The sequence below is a fragment of the Camelus dromedarius genome, chromosome 10, assembly GCF_036321535.1.
Source record: "Camelus dromedarius isolate mCamDro1 chromosome 10, mCamDro1.pat, whole genome shotgun sequence".
Lineage (NCBI taxonomy): Eukaryota > Metazoa > Chordata > Mammalia > Artiodactyla > Camelidae > Camelus > Camelus dromedarius.
In genome coordinates, this window is record NC_087445.1 from 30,448,011 (window position 1) to 30,470,660 (window position 22,650).

A 22,650-nucleotide genomic window follows, 5' to 3' on the forward strand; every position below is an offset into this window, starting at 1 on the left:
GAGAAAAGTTTTAAAAATATCTAAATATGCTCTGAGAAATTCTCCAACAATGTTGATATTAAAATATTTGAAATATTTTTCATAGCATTGGTATATTCTTCTACTAGAAGTTGTACTTCGGTGATATTGATAAGGCTGGAAAGATCTAGTAGGTAATGTACCGACAGTAAATATGTATGATACTTTCTTCCATATTTCACAACAGATACCACTTCCCAATATCATCATTCTTCCCTGATAAACCCTAACTAAGCTTCTGAATCCTCCTCAATACAGTGATATTTAAGCATCAACTGCCAATGCATTGGAGTTAACATACAGCCTAAAATCTATTTGCCATGTCTGAGTTAATCTATTGTTTATGGTTTGGTCAATTTATTTTTTAACTATACTAGTTATCATTATATCATTGTAGACAAAAAGAAATATTCTACCTTTCTCTTGGTCTTTTCCCAAGTCTTCAATATAAATCTCATAACTTCCATCTTCAAAGACAAAAGTAATGAATTGATCGTTGTATGTACTCAGGGAAGCAGAATGTTCTGTAACAAGTAAAAATCTTGTCTTTAGGAAGTTCAAAAAACTTGTTTCCATGAACAATCTTCCAGAAATTAAAAAAAACCCTTCTCAACGTGTTGTTTATTTGTTTGTTTGTTTCTCAATTTGAGCTGCATTTTGTCCGTCACTGTTGGGTTAATGAAAGCCTTTGGCACAAGCTTAACATAGCTCAAAGGCTGAAGTGTGCCACATGAATGGGAAAGGTGCTAGTCTTCTGCATGAAGGCCATGGGAAGCCATGTTAATGTGCTTATGGGAGGATCTGGTGTGGAGAAAGAAGATGGAAAAGTGGTAGATATTGCCTGAGGAAACCTCCGCTTCCTGGCTCCCCATGGTCTAGGGAACTATGGGCAAGAAGAAACTATATTTTGATAGACATGGATAAGTGAATATCCCTCTGTAAAGTGTGGAGTTACTCAGAGACTTCTAACAGTCCTGGAGAATGCAGATGTGAGCCTCATTCTGTCCTCTGGCTAATAACAGAGACACTTAAAGCAGTACCCTCAATTTTTTTTAATATACTAGTACACATAGAAAATGATAATATTTCTACAGCATGCTGGGGTAAACTGGAGCAAATTTAGGGACTGTATATATGGGTCCTGGAGAAAAATATTTTTATTTTCCTAATAGTATAGAGTTATGCTAAGAAAAATATAAAATATTAAGGAGAATATTAAATATTAAATTTATTTGCACAAGTAGATGATACAATTTAAAACCATTTTAACAACTGTTTAAAATGTTTGAGTTGAAATTGTGTTTTAAAAATATAATAACTCTCATTTACTTTCACTGTCAAAATGTTGAAGTTTGGGGAGATAATTTGTCTTTTTACCCCAATGGGTAATATATTTTTCTGAGGAATAATGTGTATGAGATTCCAGTCTACAGCAAGCATTTCAAAATAATAATGGGGTGCTAACTATAGAATTCATATACATTGTTAGAACAACTATTCTGTACCTAGTTTGGATACTACTAGGTATGGACAGAAGTTTCTGATATACATGAAATTGTAGAATTGGGGCTGCTTCCTGGAGCAGCACTTGCCAGAGTTCTGTGTTTTATCTCCCTCCTCACCCTCACACCACCCCTGTGACCAGTCTTGCCTTTGATACTTGGAAAATCAGTTGGTGTAGTATGTTTCTGGACCACAGAGTTATCAAAGGTGAAGCTCTCCACAGACCGTTCATGGTGTTCCAGGTGTTGCTGACTGACAGCCAGTACCAGATGTTGCTTGTCGTACTTTCCAGCTGCAAGACAAGGGTAGAGATAGGAGTGGACTCTCAGGCCTTACTCTGTGCAGATCCCTCATCCATCTCCCCTTTGAGGATTTCAAGTCAAGGCTGTTTGCTGACTGTGATGACTGACCCCAGGGCTTCAGCCACCTCATGGACTGAAGGGATCAATACCTCCTACGTATTTATATCTCAATAGGGCACACCCACTGGAATCTAGGCAGAATAAAACTCGTCACCCATGGTCTCAACCCTTAAAAGGCAACCACTGTAACATTTTAGTTTACTTCCTTTAAGTGAAAGAAAAATAACTTGAAGAATATTATCAATGTATTTGTAATTTGTTATCCTCTGTTTTCACTTAATATTATAACACAACTATTTCTCCCATGCTACTAAAAACTCTTTATATGCCCTTTTGAGAATGGCTAAATAGTTCATCATCCTTACTCTTTTCCAGAAGAAATTTGGGTGAGGGAAAAAAATCACGTATCCTGATGTGGTAAGTGAAGATAAATAGATGCCCATCACTATGTTGAAAAATTACTGGGAAATACAGTTTCTCCTTACCTTTTCTTGGTGAATGCCGTTTGGTAGTTTTTTTCCTGAAGTAATAGGCCTTCTTTTCTATGATAAGGCCAGAACGTAGCTGCATAAAGTACATCTGGCAAACTTCTTCAGCTTTCTGTCGGGATTCTAAGCAATTGAAAAAATTATGATACTGTTTCATTCCAACTGTCTTTATCCTTTTACAAACCCTGAGTATGGCAGACCAGGAAAGCAACTACAGGCCCACAGTATCTCATCAGACACCTTGGGGCCAGTTGTATTTCAAAATTCAGAGTATTTTAGATCTTAAGATTATCATGTAGAACGTATATTTTATATAACTAGCACACCCAGCAGGAACTAGGGTAGAACCTCATAAAAACTAATAATTTTTGTAGTGAAACATAGGAAAATTTATATAAAGTGAAATACATAAAGACCTCATGTTGGTTCAGGTTGGGATTTAACTGTCAAATGAGCTCAGGTCATACTTTGCTGTCAAACGAATTATGAAAAACTAGGTCTTTAGAAAAAAATTTTGGTTTCAAAATTGATGTAGAGGAGTATGGATCTACATTCAGTGTATATCTTTGCCTAACTGAGGGAGCACTCTTATGGTCATATGAAATCTATGATCTTTTCTACTTATCTAGGATATACTTTTAATAATTTTGGAGGGATGGCTATAGTCTATAAAGGTCACTAATATTAAAAGTAGCTGACCTATGTCAAGGAGCTTCTTGTCTTTGTTTTCTTCTAAGAGTTTTATGGTTTCAAGTCTTAAATTTAAGTCTTTAATCCATTGTGAGTTAATTTTTGTGAATGGTGTAGATAGGGGTCAGATTTCATTGTTTTACGTGTGATTATCCAGTTTTCCCAGCACCATTTATTGAAGAGACTATCTTTTCTCGAGTGAGTATTCTTCGCTCACTTGTCAAATATTAGTGTGTACAGTGGGTCAAGCACTGTGCTGGTAATTTTACATGCTGTTTCATTTAACCCTTCACAAATAATATTGTAAGGTAGGGATTATTCTCCTTATTTTATAGATGGTGATTTGAAGTCCTTAGTGGTCATGACACTTGCCCAAGGTTACAGGTCTGGTGAGAAGTTGTGACTAGTATCAAACCTACTCTTCTATCTACTTCCATCTAAGAATTTTAGGGACTAACAAAATGCAAATTGAAATTAAATCTTTTGAAGTAAAAAAATAAATTATTCACTAATTCTTATTTTGTTTAGCCAAATAAAAAATTAAATTTGCCACTTGGAAATCATAAAAAGCTTTTCAGAGTCTAATAGAAAAGAAAGTTGTAACACTTGAGTCATAGGATCTCAGTTTTCAATAGTATAGTAAATGAATTATCAAGCAATTTATACATTATAGCCAAATGCCAATTATTCACAGTAATTCAGAAAATGAAAATAATTTCTTGTGACTGAGATTCATTTTGTGATCTTTTTTTATTCTCCAGAAGATTTGCCTTCCTGTTATGCTTTTCAAAGTTAAATGGAATCAACTTTTGTTACCTACTATTTTGAATTATCTATATCTTGCCTACAATTCAGATGGGTGTCTACTTTAAGTATCTTCAGCTGTTTGAACAGGCTAAGGCTATTTAATCATATTCATCCACCCTGGAACCCTCTAATATTTCTTCACAATTCAGAAATATCAGCTATGATATTTCATATTTATATAGTGCTTTTCAGTTACAAAGTAATTTACAGAGCTGTGCCAGAACCAACATTGAACTTGGTTTCCTGACAACTAATTTAATACAGCTCATTATTAATTGTATATTGTGTGCTGGTCTTAGCCTTTCAATTACCAGTGTTGTGTTTGGACTGGCCCTTGTGGTTCTTATTATGATTGCATGCCCTTCAGCAATAACTATGAGGTAAATGAAGAAATAAAGGTTTAATAATGATCAGGCCTGGAAATTATACCACATACTGGGATCACACAGAGAGGCCACAGGTAGAGAGAGTGCATGGGCCTGGGGTTCTCCTTTATTGAGGTTGAGAGTGGAAGCCTAGGATACTGAGAGCTCACTATTTATTGGTGAATTTAAAACATAAAAGCAGGAATTTAAAGCATGAGAAGAGAAAAAAGTAAGTGGCCCAAACAGCCAATTATGGAAATCACCCAAGATCTCTGGCTCTTTACCTAGTGTTGTGTTTGAGATAGCCGTCTTTGACGTGGATGCCTCATCAGTCAAAGCTAAAGTAAGGCAGTTGTATTACAAAAAAGAGAAACAAAGCCCAACTGTCAGGGTGTACACTGTATGGTATCACAGTATCTCTTCAGATGGTACTCTATGCATGTCATTCCTTATGTGCTTATCTTTATGTGTAGCATCCCGTGGTGACATGACAGGTATGTCTAATATTGAGAGTGAACTCTGTGGGGAGCAGGATATGGGTCTTAGGTAGTTAGATTGAAGGTCAAAATATTGAGGAAATATTGCGGATGTAAAAGAAGAGAATTAGAGGGTAAAGATATGATTGTAGGGGCTAGAATCTAGTGGGACAGTCAGTGGGTGTAATTCATTGGGGGTTGACTATGTTTGAAGTATTTAAACTACTTTGGATTGGGAGAATTTGGAAGAGGTATACTTTGGTGTTCAGGGCAGCTGAAACTGTGGTGTGAGGGTTGAGATGAAAGCATAAAGCCGACATGGCCATGGGAACTCTAGAAGAGAGTGCTCCGCTAGGGTCAAAGGGCCAGCTCAAATATATAAGAGCTGTTGCTGTTTCCTGTGTCTCCATCCTGCTTGATATCTGATGGTAGTATCTTTGTATGGCTTTTAAGAACATTCTCATAACCACTTTCATCATAGCAACAGCATGATGAAATCCCTCAGGCATTTCTGGTGAGTAAATGGGAAGAGGCCTGGAAATCTTTTTATAGTTCTGCCACTGAGAAAGCTAGACTATGGCTGACAGGAACTACAGAGATGAATCACTTCATCTTTCATTTTTTCCCCACGAAACACTCATTTCACCAGGGTCTCTTCTCACTACTTACTACATTTGACCTGTCTGTGGCATTTGACTTGGGGACCGCCTCCTTCTTTGAACTCTTCTTCCCTTATTGTTTTATCTCCAGTCTCCTTAGATTCTCCTTGTTTCCCTCTGAACAGTTCATCTCTGTCTTTTTGTTAGTTCTTCCTTCTCTGCCTGCTCTTAAAATGTTGGTGTGCTTGAGGATTTTGTCCTTTACCTTTTCCTCTCACTCTAGACTTTCTGGGCAATCTGGCTTGCTCTAATGACTTCAATCATCTTTTTATATGCAGATGACTCCCCAAACTGTAACACTACCTTTGGTCTCTCTCCTGAGCTATATATCTATTGCTCTTTCCCCACAGAAATTTTGATGTCACAGGGCATTTTGACTTCAGTTACCTTAAAGCTTCTCTATTTTTATCTATGTGGAGCCTCTTGAATTCTGGACACCTCTACCTGGGTGACCTACACCTACCCCAAATTCAGATGTACTCATAATAAAAAAAGTAACTTCTTTGTCTTTCTCTACCCACAATGTTTTCCTCCAGAATTCCCTATCTTGGAAAACAGTACCACCATCTGCCATTTTCTGCCCAATTCTTAAATCCAAAAGCTGAGAATCATTCATTTCCCCCTCTCTCTTCATCCCTCAATGTATTCAATTTGTCATTAAACCTTATTGATTTCACCTTCTGAATGTACCTAAATTTTAGTCCTCCCCTTCCATTCTGTTGTCTTAAGTCAGGTCCTCATCATCAGTGCCCTAAGATGAATGCAGTAGACCTCTGACCAGCTTCTGTTTCCACTTTTTCTTGCTTTGTTACTTGGAGGCTCAGAGCAGTGTATTTAGAAAAATAAGACGTGACATTTCTTTCACCTTGAGTTTTGAGAAGCAGTTCATACCTATCACACACCACGCTGGTATCTGTTGAAATTTTAGCCATGAGTATTTAAATAACAACAGTCTTAGTATTACACTGAGCCAGTATTGTTGGGAGGGAAAATCTGCTAGGGAACAATAAAAATAATGTGATATATTCCAAAGTCATATGAATGATTTAGGGATTATCATTATCATTGTTTCTCTAAATGGTATAAATAAGCTGTTAGGGCCACTGCACCCTTAAAGAAGGGGTTACATTTTATTTTTCTTATTTTTATTTTTTAAAATTTTTTGAAGGGGTCACATTTTAATTTTCCATCAATGACAGCAACTCTGGTGTAAACTCCAGCCTGCTCCCCTACTCCAGTATCTATAGAGAGGCCACATCTCCTAGAATACAAACAAAATGCATTCTTTATTAAGAGGGAATTTGGGGACACTTCTAATGAGTCACTGTTTCTACAAGAAGCATTTTGACTCAGATATAAATAAAAGTACTAACTTAGCTTTGATTTTCTGGTGATTTCAGAAACCACAGTCAAATTACTAGTTTCCCTGCTTACGAAAGAACAGCATGGGTGGGCCAGGGCCTCAGGGAGGACTGAATGATGTTCTTTAACATTGCTTTCTCTTCTAGCCTAACATGTTCAGGGAAATGGAGAGGAGCACAAAGGACAAGGCAGATATGCTAGTCACCACCATCGTTTCTCATTCTCTATTTTCTCTGTGGTGCACCAGAGCTCTGTTAATTCTTTTGTGTTACTGCTCTCAAATGAAAAATATGAGTACATATTTGCATAATTCTTTCCTAGGATAAATAATTTTAAGGCTCAAAGATGTATATATCCCTTTCATCTTGAAGCTATAGTTGACTTTATTACCTTTCGACTTATTCCAAACTCTTTGAGTTTATAGCTGGATAGACTTGAGCATCATTTGGTCTGTTCTACTTTATTTGAGGCCTGGATTATTCAAATATCTTCACTTGTTATCCTCTCCTTTGTCAGAAGTCTCAAGCCAAGATTACAAGTTTGATACACCAAAGGTCTTAATAAATGTTTGTTGAATAAAAGTGGGTCAGTTTAAAACTTTGTTAATTAATCTGGGAAAAAGGTTTTAGGATTTGGTGGCAGGAGGTGTGGGTAGAGGAGGGATCGATATGAAGGGTTATAATTATGTTTATCACTATTAGCAGGTTTAAGTCATTGAAGCCATTCCTGTTCTGTGATATAGTAAATAAGCAAGAATTGGCCATATATAGTCAGTTTTAAACCAAAGCCTGCTCTGTTACATACTTACGGGCCATCCCTTTCTGTTTTGGCTCTTGTATTCTTAGTCGCTTTTGGTAAGGTAGCATGCATAAACACTGGAATGATAAAGATTTGGTAACAGATAAAAAAAATAGTGTGTAAGACAATCAGAAAGGCCTTACTTCTCAACTTGGGAGATTTTACCACGGCTTTGCCTGCTGAGCTATTCATCTTTGCTGGGGAAATTTTGGTAGTTGAATACTTCATTTTAGGCTTCATTTTTTCAGGCTTCTGTTGGATTAAAATATAATGATAGTTCAATTGTCTCAACTTGAAAACAAACAGAAACAACTGTGACTAACTCAATATAAAATTTATAACATAGCTACACAGAAAAAATAATTATTTCAGTAAAATTTGAACATGGTATCCTGACTATTTATCTATGATGAAATAATAGTCAAAGGACCAAAATAACTGCAAAGAAAGCTTAACTTTTGTGTTGTGGGTTTATTGTTAGTGGTAATATTGCTATTGAAATTCTGAGACTTTTTGCTATGCTATGGAATAGAACAAATGTATTGTTATTAAAGGCTTTTCACTGCAGGGGAAAGGAGATACAAAATGAAAAAATAAGGGAAATTCTCAGTAATGTTAAATTTGAATTAGCAGTATCAGTGTGCCCATATCTTAATTTCTAAATTTTTTCTCCACTAAAAGGAACTAGGATTCTAAATATGGGCTGGGAAAGTTGAAATGAACATGGAATATCTTGTGCCAGGAAGCAGTGAGTCATTCAAAAACTAGTGAGATTGTGTTAAAAGGACACAGGAGCTCTCTTGAAGGATCTTCTCCTGGGCAAATTTGGCATAATTTGAGCATCAAAAAAAAAAAAATAATGATAGTAATTGACTGTAAAGTGTTTTATGAAAAAAGAAAACTGCAAGTCCATAGCAATTCTCAAGAATGAATGAATGAGGGATTTAGAAGGAATGACGAAATTAGAAAAGTCACCATTTTACAGCCTCCAATTTAATATTTGATTCAGGAAAAGATCATCAATGATGCTGTTCCTTGATTATCAAGCTGGATTGTAGTATCATACTAAAAAAATATGGAGCTCCCTGTTACAAATTGCAGAAAACTACGTATTCTTTCAGTAGGGTACTGCAACCTGGTTTCATCATCAAGGTAAGGTACTGGTGCTGTGGTTTATAGAGGGAGCAAGACTGCTTCTCCAGTCTTAAATTCTCTCTGATATTGCCTGAAATTTTATAATAGTTACTGTTTCTTTTATTAAACCTTGCCTTCTTTTTGCTAGGTTAAAAAAAAAAATCCAAATTATCCCAGGAGTGGTAATGATTCAAGTCTCTTTTAAACTTCTTATGGAACAACTTTTCCAGCAGAGTAAGGGAGGAGCATTGAGTTCCTGGTTTAGAGAAGTCATTGGAAGATAAACTTCGTGCACTTTTTTTTTCCTTTTTCAGTTTTATTAGGTAGAATTATTACAGTTTGGCTGCATGTATATACATTATATTGGCATACACTTTTATTTTTGTCCTGGACAACCCCGAACAGGCTGAAATTCCACATTTTCTTGTTTAGATGGGACTAGAATCTTACGTGCAGCCATTCTATTTACAGCCAGTCTCATGAACAAAATCTGTCAATGATAACATAGCTGAGATTCCCTATTCTGCCTCTGGGAATGAATGTTTTCTTCATATGGGAGTGAATATTATTCTCACAGAGCACAAGGGGCTCACTTCAATCATTACCTGTTTCCTCTGATTCTCCCACCTTTATTGATCAAGAACACTTAGAAGCAGAGAACCTTAGACATTATTTACTGGGTCCCTAAGTGAGTAGGCTAAGACTGAAAAGTTAAATGCCTTGCCCAGATCATGAAAGCAGAACCAGGACCAGAATCTAGTCTCATGACTTCCATCTTTATGCCAGAGCTTCCCAACCCTGTCTCCTCTCTTCTCCCTCTAAATGTAGAAAGGAAATAACCAGAACTGGGAATTTAACTTCAAATGCTCAGGCAGTTGTCCAACTTCTTTAAAATAATAAACTTTAGGATATGGTATTTAATTTGTAACTTAAAGTGGGATTGTGCAGTTAGGTAACCTTACTGTGTTAAATTTTAGGTTGTACAGAAAATAGTTCAGATAGTACCCTGCACACAGAATGTGTTCAGGTAACACTTTACTGATAACATGAGAATTGCATTGCTAGTATTTTATTTGTCTTTTTTTCCAGGGATTCTTATGTGCTAGGAAAAAAAAGTCTCCTGGATAGACATTTTAAAAAATTGTATTTTCAAGTAAATCTGGGAAATGTTTCAATCTATATTCCTCTCCCTGGGAAATCAGAATTCACATTAGCATAGTAAAGGTGTTGACAGTCCCTCTTTAAATAATTGTGAGTATCTTTGTTTAATTATTTTCAGTAATTATTTGATCTTGTAACCTCCTCAGCCCCCACTATTAACACTCCCATGGCTAGTTTGAGAGAACACACTTGGAGGAACTCTACTCTAAACCAACATTAGCTTGCACAGTTTCAGATAAAAAACTGAAATACTACATTTACAGTGGAGTCATTGACACAGACAAAGTCAGCTGCTTTTTAAGACTCACATGATAAATCAAAAACCTAGTCAGGAAATATTTTCTAATCCTCGTCTGAAAAACAAAGCATTTTCTTTAAACAACCTACAAGTCTTATATCTTAAAAAATATGATCATTCTTTTCACCATTTTTTCAGATTTAAGATGTACTCTTTAGTCTCCTGTTTTTAAATCAGAAATATTACAGAATATATGGCAATATAAACATCACTGCTTCTTTTGTGCTGCTTTTTCTATTAACATATGGCAAACATTCTTGCATACTGATTATGATACTCACCTAAGTTATAAATGTGAAGGGCTGATCTCAGATGATGAGGTTTCCTTGTCGTCCACACTTGGTAGTAGTTGATGCAGTTCTATTCCAGCTCCACTTATATATACACACACTTGGATTAAGCAACATTGGATGACAGCATTTGATGAATGAGGCGATGCAAATAGAGTAAGTTGAATGGGTTAGAATGAGTGGGAACGTATCTTATTCCCACAGTCAAATCCTAAACAGAGCTTTTAGATTATTTTAGCGGTAGCACTTTCAATGAGTTATACTCAGTTAGTCATTAACTTTTATAAAACCTTTATGATATGGACTCTACATAATGTTTATTGCTCAGTGTATAGCATGCAAGGACACAGAATATTTAATTGCCTTTCTGTTCTGTATAGAAATCTGAAAACTTAAGTAATTCTTTTCTTGTTATAAAAATGATGTATGTACACTTAGAAAATGTGTAAATAACAGGAAGGCATGAATGCAGTAGATCCTGACATTTTTTTTCAATGCAGAAATACCACACATATCTATATTTTAAATAAAAAAGTAGAATCATACTCCAAATATTCTTTTGTAAGCTGCTTTTTTCATTATACAATTAACACTCATCATGATCATGTTCACATGTCAGAAATTTTTTTTTTACAGGAAGCATTACACATAGAATCCAATCATATAAATATACCTATTATCTAATAGATTTCAAACAGTTTGTATTAATTTATAATTTTTCAACAATTCAGGCCCTTTTCTACACTGTAGCCTTAGCAGCAATGGGCGTCATCACCTTTAAAATGTTTGCCTTTCTAAAGAGTGGAAAATATCTCATGTTTTTGAATTTTATTTCTTTAATTATTTAGTGAGATTGAACATCTTTTTAAAAAACATTTATTGTCAATTTCTGTAGATTAATGATTTATATGAACTCTTAAATTAAGAAATGAAACCCGTGTCTCTGATGTGTGTTGAAAAATTTTCCCCAGTGCCATTTATCTTTAGACTGTTAATTGCATTTAAAAATTTTTTTAACATAACTTTGGAAATATTATGTGGTAAAATTTAATGTTTTCTTACAGAACTTCTGGATTTTGTATCCTGCTTTAAAGACCTCTCCTCCTCCAAGATTATAAATAAATTTATTATGCCATTTCCTAAAACTCTTATTCTTTATTATTTAATGCCTAAATCTTTAAGCCACTGTTACTTTCAGTGTGAAGGGTTAAGTTAGTGATTTCTTTCCCCAAATGCTCATCCCAAACACATGTGTAATCCAATTTAGATAAAGTGATGTTTCATATGTTATATGGTGACTAGCATGCAGAGAGAGGCGAATACAACAGTAAGAAGTTTGAATTTTATCCTATAGCCAATAGGAATCTTTTGAAAGTTTTTTCATCAAGTGAGAAATATCATCAAAGATATGTTTTATGAATGTAACTTTATGGCTGTGCAAAGGACCAGAAGGAAGGAAAGAAGGCCAGTTAGGAGACCAATTAAATAGCCCACACAAAAAGGAGTGAGGACATAGGTAGGGCAATGTTAGTGAGACTAGTAAGGAGGGGATGAAGGTGATGAGTGCTGCAGGCATTTCATAAGAGTCCTTGAATGTTAGAGTGAGAAAGGGTCCCAGAGATCCCTGTTCTAGCTCCATTAAGTCACACAGCTCCTCAGTGGCTGAGCGAAGATTAGAACCCAATTCATTCCCACATCAGAGTTGTGTCCACCACAGAGCCTCCACAGCTCTTTTTGGATATGAATGTATCAGCTCTGAACTGGGGAAGGAGAGGTAAAGGGAATTGAAAATGGTGCCAGTGGTTCAGAGTAGGAAACTCAGATGGGAATTTCATTGGTAGGAAAACGTAATGAATGTGATGTGGGGCAAATGGAGTTTGAAATATTTGAGGAACAATTATATGGAAATTTCATCAGGGAGCTAGAACTGGGTTGTGCATCAGGGAAGCCAGAGTTAGCCATGTGGAGTGTTCCTTTGTGACAGCATAAGAATTGATGTTGTGGAAGCAAATGATATTGTCTCAACTGAGTGTGGAGCAGGAAAAGAAAGCTGTGCCTAGGTGGAACTGTGGAGAATCTTACATTGAAAGGGTAAGAGAAGAAAAGGAGTTAGCAAAGAAGATCAGAAAGAGAAGTGGAAAAAAAGAGGTCATATTATAAAGGCTAAAAAAGAAGATTGTCTTAAAAAGGATCATTTGGTGATAAGCACTACAGACACCACAGCAGGAGATTAGAGTCCTTAGAGAGAGTCCTTTAAGCTTGATGGGAGACTTTGTGCATTGCACAGTGTGAAGAAGGAAGGAGTGAGAATTTTTCAAGAGATATAGTAATGAATGGGAGCAAAGAGAGAGTGGTGTCTTGACAGTAGCATGAAGAAGGGAAGATGCTGCTCCCTAGTTAGGTGATCTTGGGAAAGTTACTTGATGTCTCTAAAGCCTCAGTTTCCTCAAAATAATAACTTTTCTTATAATAATTTAGACTCATTGGGTGGTTGTGAGAATTACATGAGAAGGTATATTTTAAGCACTCTGCACAGCAGCTGGAACATAATAGGAACTTAACACATGTTGTTGTTATTGTTGATTTTTTTTATTGGGATATGGAACTCTTAGGTACGTTTCTATGCAGGAAAAAAAAAGGAGTCAATGAAAAGGAGAAAACTGATATAATAAAGTCCCAGAGGAGACAGAGAAGAGAGAGAGGGAAAGAACACTAGTGGAAGTGTCATCTTTGAAAAGGAGGAAGCATGCTTCTTTGTGTAGGAGAGGAGGAAAAGCTAGAGAATGGGAGAAATGTGAAATGTAAGGTGTAGGGACATGAACTTCCAATGTTCCCTATCTTGGAGGTAGAGATGTTCTGATGATAGTGGTGGTCAGGATGAGGCTTTTTGGGTGAGCTGTGGAAGAGTACTTTAAGGAGTTTTTAAAATAGGCACTCATGTCACCAAGAGTTACAATAGTAGAGGCACCATCAAAAAAGGACATCTGGGTCCCTGGTAACCACAATGGAAAGAAATTAACATAAGTAGTTGATCCCAGAGTTGGGGTTACCAAGGCCAGTGGAAAATTAGAAGTGTCCGCTTTCTCTATTAGCCCTGGGAGATGGGCACACAGTGAAAGAGAGTGGATTTTGAGAATAATGGTGTCACCAGGGGAAAGCCATATTTTAGATAATAAAAGGAAGTAGAAAGAGCTTTTTGAGAAAAACGGAGGGAGGACAGGGTAAAGAGTGTGCATGTAGCAGGAGGGGAAATTTCCAGAGGAAATACATATATTTAAGTTACAAAAAATAAAAAATCTGAAAGGAGATTTTAATTAATTAAGAAATAGTTTCTTAAATGGAAATTCTTTAGTTGGTAATTCATTTCTGAACAACAGCAGCAGCAATAAAAATGTAAGCAATATAGTCATGTCCAAAGTTGCCAAGTATGTGGTTGCTTCTTTTGCAGAAGGCTCCCTACATTCAACAAATATTAGGTGCCCATTATTTGCCAGGGAGTATGTAGTCCACTAGCATTAACCCATGAGAAACTGCATAAAAATTTTCATTTTACTTTGTCAAACTGTCTGCATCTGATCAACTGGAAAATTGTTTATTGAATCATTACCCTTCACTTACATGTCAGATAATGCTCTTTGATGAGCAATTTCCATCTTTTAAAATACTGACACCCTTAAGAATGTTAAGTAAGCTGCTGGTCTTTCTTTCCTTATTGTGGATTCTACTTTTGAAATTAATTTAATCAGATTGATTTCTTGTTAGGAGTCTTGTTAAAATGCAGAGTTACAAGAAATTTTTATTAAAAATACATGTTCATCATGGAAAATTTGGTTGATACAGGAAATAGAAAGTTCAGTATTCAATGCCCTAGAAAGTAGTTAAATACTTTGAAAAGAAACATGGCTAGTAATGATTATAAGAAAATCCTGACCTCTCTTGTAATCCTGAGTTCACAAATGGTGCTGGATTGTACCTGTTCGTACTACAGCACAGAGTGCTGCCTAATAATAACAACAATAAAATAACGTTAATAAATCAAACACTTGTCTAGTGCTGGGCTAGGTGCTGAGGATACAGCAGTGAAAAAGCAAACTTTTTCCTGCCCTCTTGGAGTTTACTCGTTTTGGGGAATGACAGATGTTGAATAAATAATCAAGCAATTGAATCATTTATGAACATAAATAGGAATCAGGCTAGTAAGGAAAATAAAGGGAGTAGCATGGTACTAAGGTAGTGTGGTCAGAGAAGGTGGCATTTAAGCTGTACCCAAAGGGTGTGAAGAACATACAGAAGAGAGGGGACAGAGAGGGAGCCTTCTGGACTGAGAAAACTCCAGGGGCAAAGGCCCTGACAAAACTTGTAGTGTTTAGGGAACTGAGAAGTCCAGTGTGGCTGGAGCAGATTAGGCAGTGGGGAGAGTATAATGTAATGGGATTGAAGATGGAAGGTGAAAGAAGCCAGGTAGGGCTGGGCCCTGGAGGCCAAGGGAAGGAGCTTGGATTTTACTCAAAAGTGCAATGGGAAGCCAAAGAAGAGTCTTAAGTAATATGGAATGTGACTTAGTTTTTGTTTTTAAAAGAGTGCTCTGGCTACCCTATGAAAAACAGATGGACAACAGACAGTAAGAAGGAAGGAATGAAATCAGTAAGGGTCTGCATTAGTTCAAATGCTTAATAATCGTGGTGGTGATGATGATAATGGTGATAATAGTTACAATGGCTTGTGAGTGAAATACTTTACATATACTATGTCTAATTGTCACCATGAACTAGTATTTGAATATAATTGCCTCTATTTTAGAAGTGAGGAAATAGAGGCTCAGAGAGATTAAGTAGCTTGCAAAAGGCCGCTTAGCTAATATGTAGTAGCAACACCAGAATCTGAAATCAAGCCCATTTGATTTTCTTTTTTTCTATGGGAGACATTAGTAGAATGAGGTGGAATTGAATTCCTGGGTTTTAAATTATGTTCATTGCCTTGTCAAGCTTGCATGTTCTTGGTTGGGCAGGGGATCTGTGAGGATATGGTGGAATTATACAAACCCATTGTTGAGTACTAAAAAATTACTAGAAGAAGTCAACGTCCCAAAACTGGTCCTGGCTGGTAGGAGGGAGAGGAAATGGGGAGTATGACTAAGCAGGGCAACACTGTATGACTTAATTCTGAGAAATTTTTCAGGGAAGCAGAGAGAGAAGGTAAAATGGGAGGGTGCTCACAACTGACCCTCTACTCCTTTGGTTGTGGTGGCTTCACTTTTTTCTTGGAGGAGATAAGAAAAATTGATGTAGAAAAGGCAAGGCTGAAGTTTGGGTAACAGTGAGACAGCACTCTCATTACTCAAACTGAATCACTTCCTGTCCCTTACTCCCCATCTCTCTGAAGGATTCTGCATGCTACTTACCCAGATCTGGGAGAGAACATTTCCCCTGGGGAGAGGAAACACTCTATAAAGAAATCTGTCAAGCTAAACCTTTTGTAAGTGGAGGGGATGGATGGTATGAGTTTTTTAGGGAAACTTTCTTTTATGTCATCATGGTGAATAACACAAAATTTGTAAAGCACTTCTATGCTTTTTTACAGTTTACCAGGATGCAGTCTTAACCAAACATTTTTATACACTGGTACAACCTGCCTCTTCACATTTTCTAGCCTCACACAGCCCCTCCCTCCATGTTACCACACATTTCACACCTCCATGCCTTTGCTCAAGCTGTTCCTCTTGCTAGAGATGCCTCTTCCCGTTTCCCTGGGAAACTTCTATTTAATCCTTACAGCCCAATTCAAATGCCTCTCTCTCCCTAACTACCCACAATCAGCAGAATTTATTGCTTCCTCTCTTAATTGCTTATCATATCCAACTTTTCCCCCTCCCTCCTCCAATGGACTGCTAGCTCCTTGGGAACAAGGGTTATACCTTAGTCATCTTTTGTTTTCCAAACAATTGTCCATAAGCAGCAGGCACTCAGTAAATTTTGTGTAATTTGGATCAGTCCTTGTAAAAAACTCTACAAACTAGGCAAGACAGGCATCACCAACTGGACAGAATTGGAAACCCTGTCCAGATCTCAAAAATCACTGCATAGTGGAGGATCTGGAACTGTGGGTTAAGCAGTGTGAAACTGGCACTACTGCATTTTGACATACAAAAATGACAGTTTTATATAGCTCAGCCTAATAGAACCCATGTCTTCTTGTTCTTGGGTCAATGCTTTTTCTAAACCATTTAAAGAAGCTGGCTTTCTGTTTGGCTGGCAGCCCTGCAGTTTTAGTGTGAGCAAACATTTCAGTTCAATGTGTTATTTTATCTGCCTTTGGTGCCCCTCCCCATGCTTCACATACTTTGGAGATCTAGGTATGTGTTGGACCAAGTCTTTAGTGATTTTTGAAGAAGCAGAGGTAGAATGACCTCCCATTCCCAAGCTTAGAACCAGGATTTGCTCCATCCCCACAAAGTTTTTCAGCTTTCCAGGTCCCAGTTTTCTCATTTCAAAACTGAAGAGGGTGCATAAAAGCCAGGGTCTTCTTATCCTTTTGACTGTCTTTCTTGTGCTCCTATACAGGCTTCCAGTTCAGCCCCTTCCTTCCCCTCTGCCTACCTGCAGGAGGGGACAGCTTGCAAACTTGTTTGTTTCAACTGTGGCACTAACTGGAAGGGAAACCATTGCTCTGAGAATTTATCACCTCATTAAAAGTCAGCCCGCACATGGGTTTGCAGTCTGAAATCACACTATTTGTGTGCTTCCAAAAGCCTGAAATAGAGAATTAAATATAAAATGGTTTTAGGTTGGTACTATTCCAAGACAAATTGGAAAGGCAAACTAAAACCTTATCTTGATAAATCTTATCAGCTGCAGCCCAAGCCATGAAGTATTCACATAGAAAAATTCCTAGGGTGAATGAGTAACTTGCAGTCAACATTTATTAAAGCAAACAAGAATACTAGGCACCATGATGAGAGCCCACAGAGGGACCAGACAGCAGAAACCAACCTATAAAGGCTTCAATGTATTAGAACTGTCAGAAGTGACATATAAAACAACTGATTTTAATATGTTTAGGTAGAGTTCTAAAAAGATTGAAAACATGAACAGAGAACGAATGGATTCAGAAAGGATCCAAATAGAATATCTAGAAATGAAAACTATATTGTTGAAATTAAAGCTCCATGGATTGATTAAGATAGACACAGATGAAGAGAGTCAGTGGACTAGAAAATATATCTGAAGATATTCTTTGGAATACAATCCAAGCACATATAAAGATGGAAAATATAAAAAAAAAAAAAAGCGGGGGGAGGGACAAGAGACTTTGAGGACAGAATGTGGCAGTTTAATGAGTATCTATTTGAAATTTTAGAAGGAGATGACAGTATAAGAAAGGAATAATATTTGAAAATATAAAGGCTGAGAACTTTCCAGAATTATTGAAAGACCCTAATCCTCAGATCTAAAAATCCCAATGAATCTCAAGTAGGTTAAAAATAAAAGAAATCTACATCGTGATATATTAATGATGAAACAACAGAACACTTTTTAAAAGAGAAAAGACTGTAATCAGTCTTTAGTCAGTCACTAAAGACAATGAAGCTATTTGGATGAGCAAAAAGGAAATTTTGGTTGGCTTATGGATAAATTTTAGTCTTAGAGTAGCCACAGAACCTGTGGAATTAACATCAGATTTTTGGAGAACCACTAAAGCAAGTTTGCAGTCCACTGAGTACCATTTGAAACTACAGGGCTGGCCTAAACCTCCTTATTCTACAGATAAGGGAAGTGACACTCAAAGCAGATCTTACTTAAAATAACACAGCTAGTGAGTGAGTACATGATGGAGCCTGGACCAGAACATAGATCCCCAACTCACAGATCCGTAACTATGACTGTTCTTTCCTGTATAACCTGCTGCTGTTTCTTCAAAATATTAAACAACAGCAAAGAAAAACAAAGTGTGAAGAAACTATAGGGAACAATTCCATTTTATCAGGGGACTTTTGATGCTGTATTTATGTCTCACATATGGAATTTAATGTTTGAATACATTCTTACACATTGCAGTGTGCCATCTCTAGGGACCAATGATACTGCCCACTGTTTTGGATGAGGATAAGGGGATGTAGCCTTGATTTGTTTCCTTCTAGCTTGTTAAAGACAATGTGAGGGTAGAGTGAGAAAGGTTTTAGAAAATTTGATTAAAACTGAGTCACTGAAAATAGTTCTGGCACAGCAGTTTGTAGAAGGTGGCAGGGGAAAAAGGAGTGGGGGCAAAATCTCAGCCTAGACAAAGTCTTTGCTGAGAAATACGCAAGGTGAAAGCAGGTGCCAAGCCACAGCATATGAATATACCTGAGTCAGTAGGTCATAAAATCAGCATGCGGAACTGGAGATAAAATCCAACCTGTTTTGTTTCAGTTCACTGCTTTAGACCTGGCATGTTTTGCTTTCCAAAAAGTTTATAACTGGATCCACAAAGGAAGACAACTTGCAAGGGTAGGCAATGATGATATATCAAACTGTATAATCCCTGTTTATTCATAAAAAAGATAGTGATTGCACCTATGTATATGTATGCTTGGAAGAATTATTTCTGAATCTTCCCCAATTCTCCACAAATTTATACCAACAAGTATGAGAGCATCTGGAATTGGCAACAATATACCAAAACATTGCTTAACCAGAGATGGGAACTTGCCCATTAATGTCAGCTTTAACTCTGGGAATAGTGCCCAGATTCCAAAGCCTAAAGTGGCTTAATATTTGTACAATATCAAATCCTAACAAGAATACGGTTCTTTGGGTAGCATCTGAAATTCTAGCAGATGATTTACTGTTCTTTTTTTAAGAGAAACGTGAGATCAGACAAGCAAAGCTATAGATTTTGAAGTGCATCTTCAAAGTAGAATGCAATATATGTTTTTAAATTGGCTCATTTGTAAAGAAGCAGGCTGATTTAAGTATACTACATTTCTTAACTACATAAAACATTGATAAGAAGAATTTATTCCAGATGCCACAGATATATATTTAAAGCCAATGAAAATGTACCTAACTTCCATTCCTGCTGCATAGGGATGCCACTGGATACTTCTGGAATTGAACCTGGAGGCTAGTAGGCTTCATTTGAAGGCAGATTTGGAAAACTAAGGAATAACAGAAGGAGCTTCTGAAAGGATGAGCCATATGTTTATGGTAACAGGAAAAGAAGGACTCTAGTCTCTAAAATGTAGGACCAAGAGAAGGTAACCCAAAGCAGCAGTTGACATAGCAAAAATTTGCACTGGTGGAAGATAAATGTACCAGATCTGCTTTAAAAATAAAAAATTTTTTTAAAAAAATTTCCTCTTTAAGGATGGAAGTCAACTACTGGTTAGTAAAGTGCTGCTAATTATATTATGAAGACTAAATATAAGTTCTAAAAGTGCCTTTTACTTTGTCCGAACTTTCTATTTTAAGGTTCCTGACACCCAACCAGAAGATAAGAATTGTCTTGTACTAAAAAAAAATGAAAAACCAAACCAAAACAAAACAAAACAAAAAAAACCCCAAAAAGTAAACAACAGCAGCAAACCAAACCAATCAGCCAATCAGCTTTTGGTGCTTTGATGTCACATGTGGAGCCTCTATATTATCTGGTTTATCAAATACATGTGATAAATTACACAAAGCAGATACTTTGTTAAATTAAATTATATTTGAACAATGTTTTAATTAAGAAAATTAATGAGGGTGGATTATTATTAGCTCATAATGATTCAACAATAACTTGACTAAATTTTCTTAAAGTATGATATATTCAAAGCCTATAAAAACTCAATTTGTGATCAGGGGGTTAAGAGAAGTCCATTTTTTCTAATGTAGTATAACATTTCAAAAAGTGATTCCTGACTATTTTTTTCTGAAACCCAAATACAATATAATGGCTTGTTTTTGTTATGTTTTCCTCTTTAATTAATGTTGCTTGCAGCTGGTACACAACAGAGGAATACCTCAACTCCAAAATCACAATCCTAGGGAAGATATTTTTTTTCTAAAGTGTGTTTATCAGCTAACTCAAGTCTGGGGAAAAAATACTTGTTGCCCTAGCCTGAAACAACATATTTCTAGGAAAGGTAAAGAAAATGCATGTATTAAAGTTGAAGAAGAACCACAATGGGTAGTATCAAATGGCTAAAATGAGGAAGACAGAAAATGCCAGATATTTGCAAGGATTTGGGACAATTGGAATTCTTATACATGGCTGCTGAGAGTGTAAATTGCTACAAACACTTTGGAAATTAATTTGGTAGTATCCACTAAAGCTGAACGTATACCTACCTTTGGCCCAACAATTCTACTTGAAGGTATATGCCTAATAGAAGGTATAAAAATGTTTGCCAAAAGATATGTAAAGGAATGTTCCTAGCAGGCCTAGTCATATATCTCCAAGCTGGAAACAATGCAAATGTTTATCTACATTATAATGGATAAATTATGGCACATTCATTTAGAGGAATTTGAATCAGTAATGAGAATAAACAAGCTACATCTATGTGCAACAACACAGAGGTGTCTCACAAACATAATGTTGAATGAATGAGGCCAGACCCAAAAAGGTATATAATATATGAATTCATTTATAAAAAGTTCAAAACCCCCACAGGCAAATTGAATACGTGATATTAGAATACATAATAATGTCTTTTCTTGAGGTAGAAAGAAGTGGCTACAAAAGAGCATGAGGAGGCTTCTGGAGTTCTTTACTCTTCTGTTTCATTTTATGGTTATGTAGGTTTGTTCACTTTGTGACAATTCACTAAACTCTATAGTGATGATTCGTACAACTTTCTGTGTGTTTATCATGTGTTAATGAATTTTTTAAGTTAAAGGAAATAAGAGACTGTCAGTGAATTCTAAAAGGTAAAGATTCTGCATTGTAAGGTATGGTGGTCAAAGAGACTCATTGACAGAATTAAATAAGCACTCTGTTTCATGGTTAAGAAAATTAAAGGGGCGTCAACATTTGTGTTTAAGAATGAATTGAGCTGACTAGAAAATGGTCAGATGGGAAACAGACACATTCCTCTCGTCCCTTAATATGGAAGAAGTGCTTCAGACATGCCTGATTAAAGACTTAGTTTTCTGTCCTAAAAGAATTGAAAATCAAATTAAAGAAGATTTTTGAGGTGTTTTTCAGACTAAGGCAGAATCCTTAGGGTGACTTTGAAAAAAATTTGACTACCCTTCTCAGGAATGGGCAAGAAGTTCTTAAAAACTGAAAACTGGTTGTAGTTCTGTAGAAATTAGAAGACACTGAGAGTTATCTACCCTGAATTTTGCTTCTTCGCTGGCAAATCTTTTTTCTTTCCCCAAAGAAATAATGTTAGTTATGCAGAACGTAAGCCATTCATTGGCAATACTGCCATCAGTAGGTCTAGGTGTAGGTATGTGACCCAGATCTTGCCAATGAGACAAAGGGGAGGTGGGCCTAGGACTTTGGGGGAAAATTTCTCTCCTTAGAAGTAAGAGCTTTTTGACTTCCATTCGCTTGTCCTCTGTAAGTGTGAGATGCTCAAAGCTGGGCCAACCATCTTCTCCCATGAAGGGAGTGATTATGGTCAGTGTGAAAATGGCAGAGCCGAAAGGTGAGAAGAGCCTGGGTCTTTGCAGTGTCTTTGGTTCTTTGCACCAACTCTGGGGCTACCAACTTCAGAACTTTTTGTTAAGTGAGCAATAAGAGTCCTTATATTTTAAGCCATGTTCAATTTGTTATTCTATAGCAGCTAAAGCATATCAAGTGATACAAATTCTCTTTATATATTTTTTGTCTAAATGTAACCCCCATTGGCCTTTTCTAAATCCTAAAATGAAATAGCCAACAACTAACATGTTCTGGACATTGACTTAATAACATCTTTAAATACAGTTGGATTGTTTAAACATTCCACACCCGCCCTCATGCTTAAAGCTTTTTTTCTGAAAAAAAAATTTAATTGTGGTAAAAAAATACAGAATATAAAATTTAACCATCTTAATTAACCATTTTAAGTGGACATTTCACTGGTGTTAGCTACATTCACATTGTTGTGCAACAGATCTCTAGAACTCTTCCATTTTACAAAACAAACTATATCCATCACACAGCAACTCCCCATTTCCCCTTCCCCAAGCCCATGGCAACACTGTTCTACTTTATATTTCTTGTGTTTGACTGCTTTAACACTTCATCTAAGTTGGATCATACAGGATACAGTATTTGTATCTAGC

At 36.4% G+C, this 22,650-nt stretch overlaps 1 protein-coding gene across 1 annotated transcript in view; it reads right to left on the reverse strand.

The window, feature by feature from the left end:
- The window catches only part of IL33 (interleukin 33), a 32,265-nt gene that overhangs the window by 2,978 nt on the left and 6,637 nt on the right, over positions 1-22,650 (reverse strand). Inside the window, exons 2-6 of the mRNA XM_010993418.3 lie at positions 10,403-10,511; positions 7,672-7,780; positions 2,369-2,494; positions 1,670-1,813; positions 435-542 (exon numbers count right to left, since the gene is read on the reverse strand). Coding sequence (XP_010991720.1) covers positions 435-542; positions 1,670-1,813; positions 2,369-2,494; positions 7,672-7,768 — 475 coding nt within the window. The 5' untranslated portion in view covers positions 7,769-7,780; positions 10,403-10,511. The remainder of the gene's footprint in view (positions 1-434; positions 543-1,669; positions 1,814-2,368; positions 2,495-7,671; positions 7,781-10,402; positions 10,512-22,650) is intronic.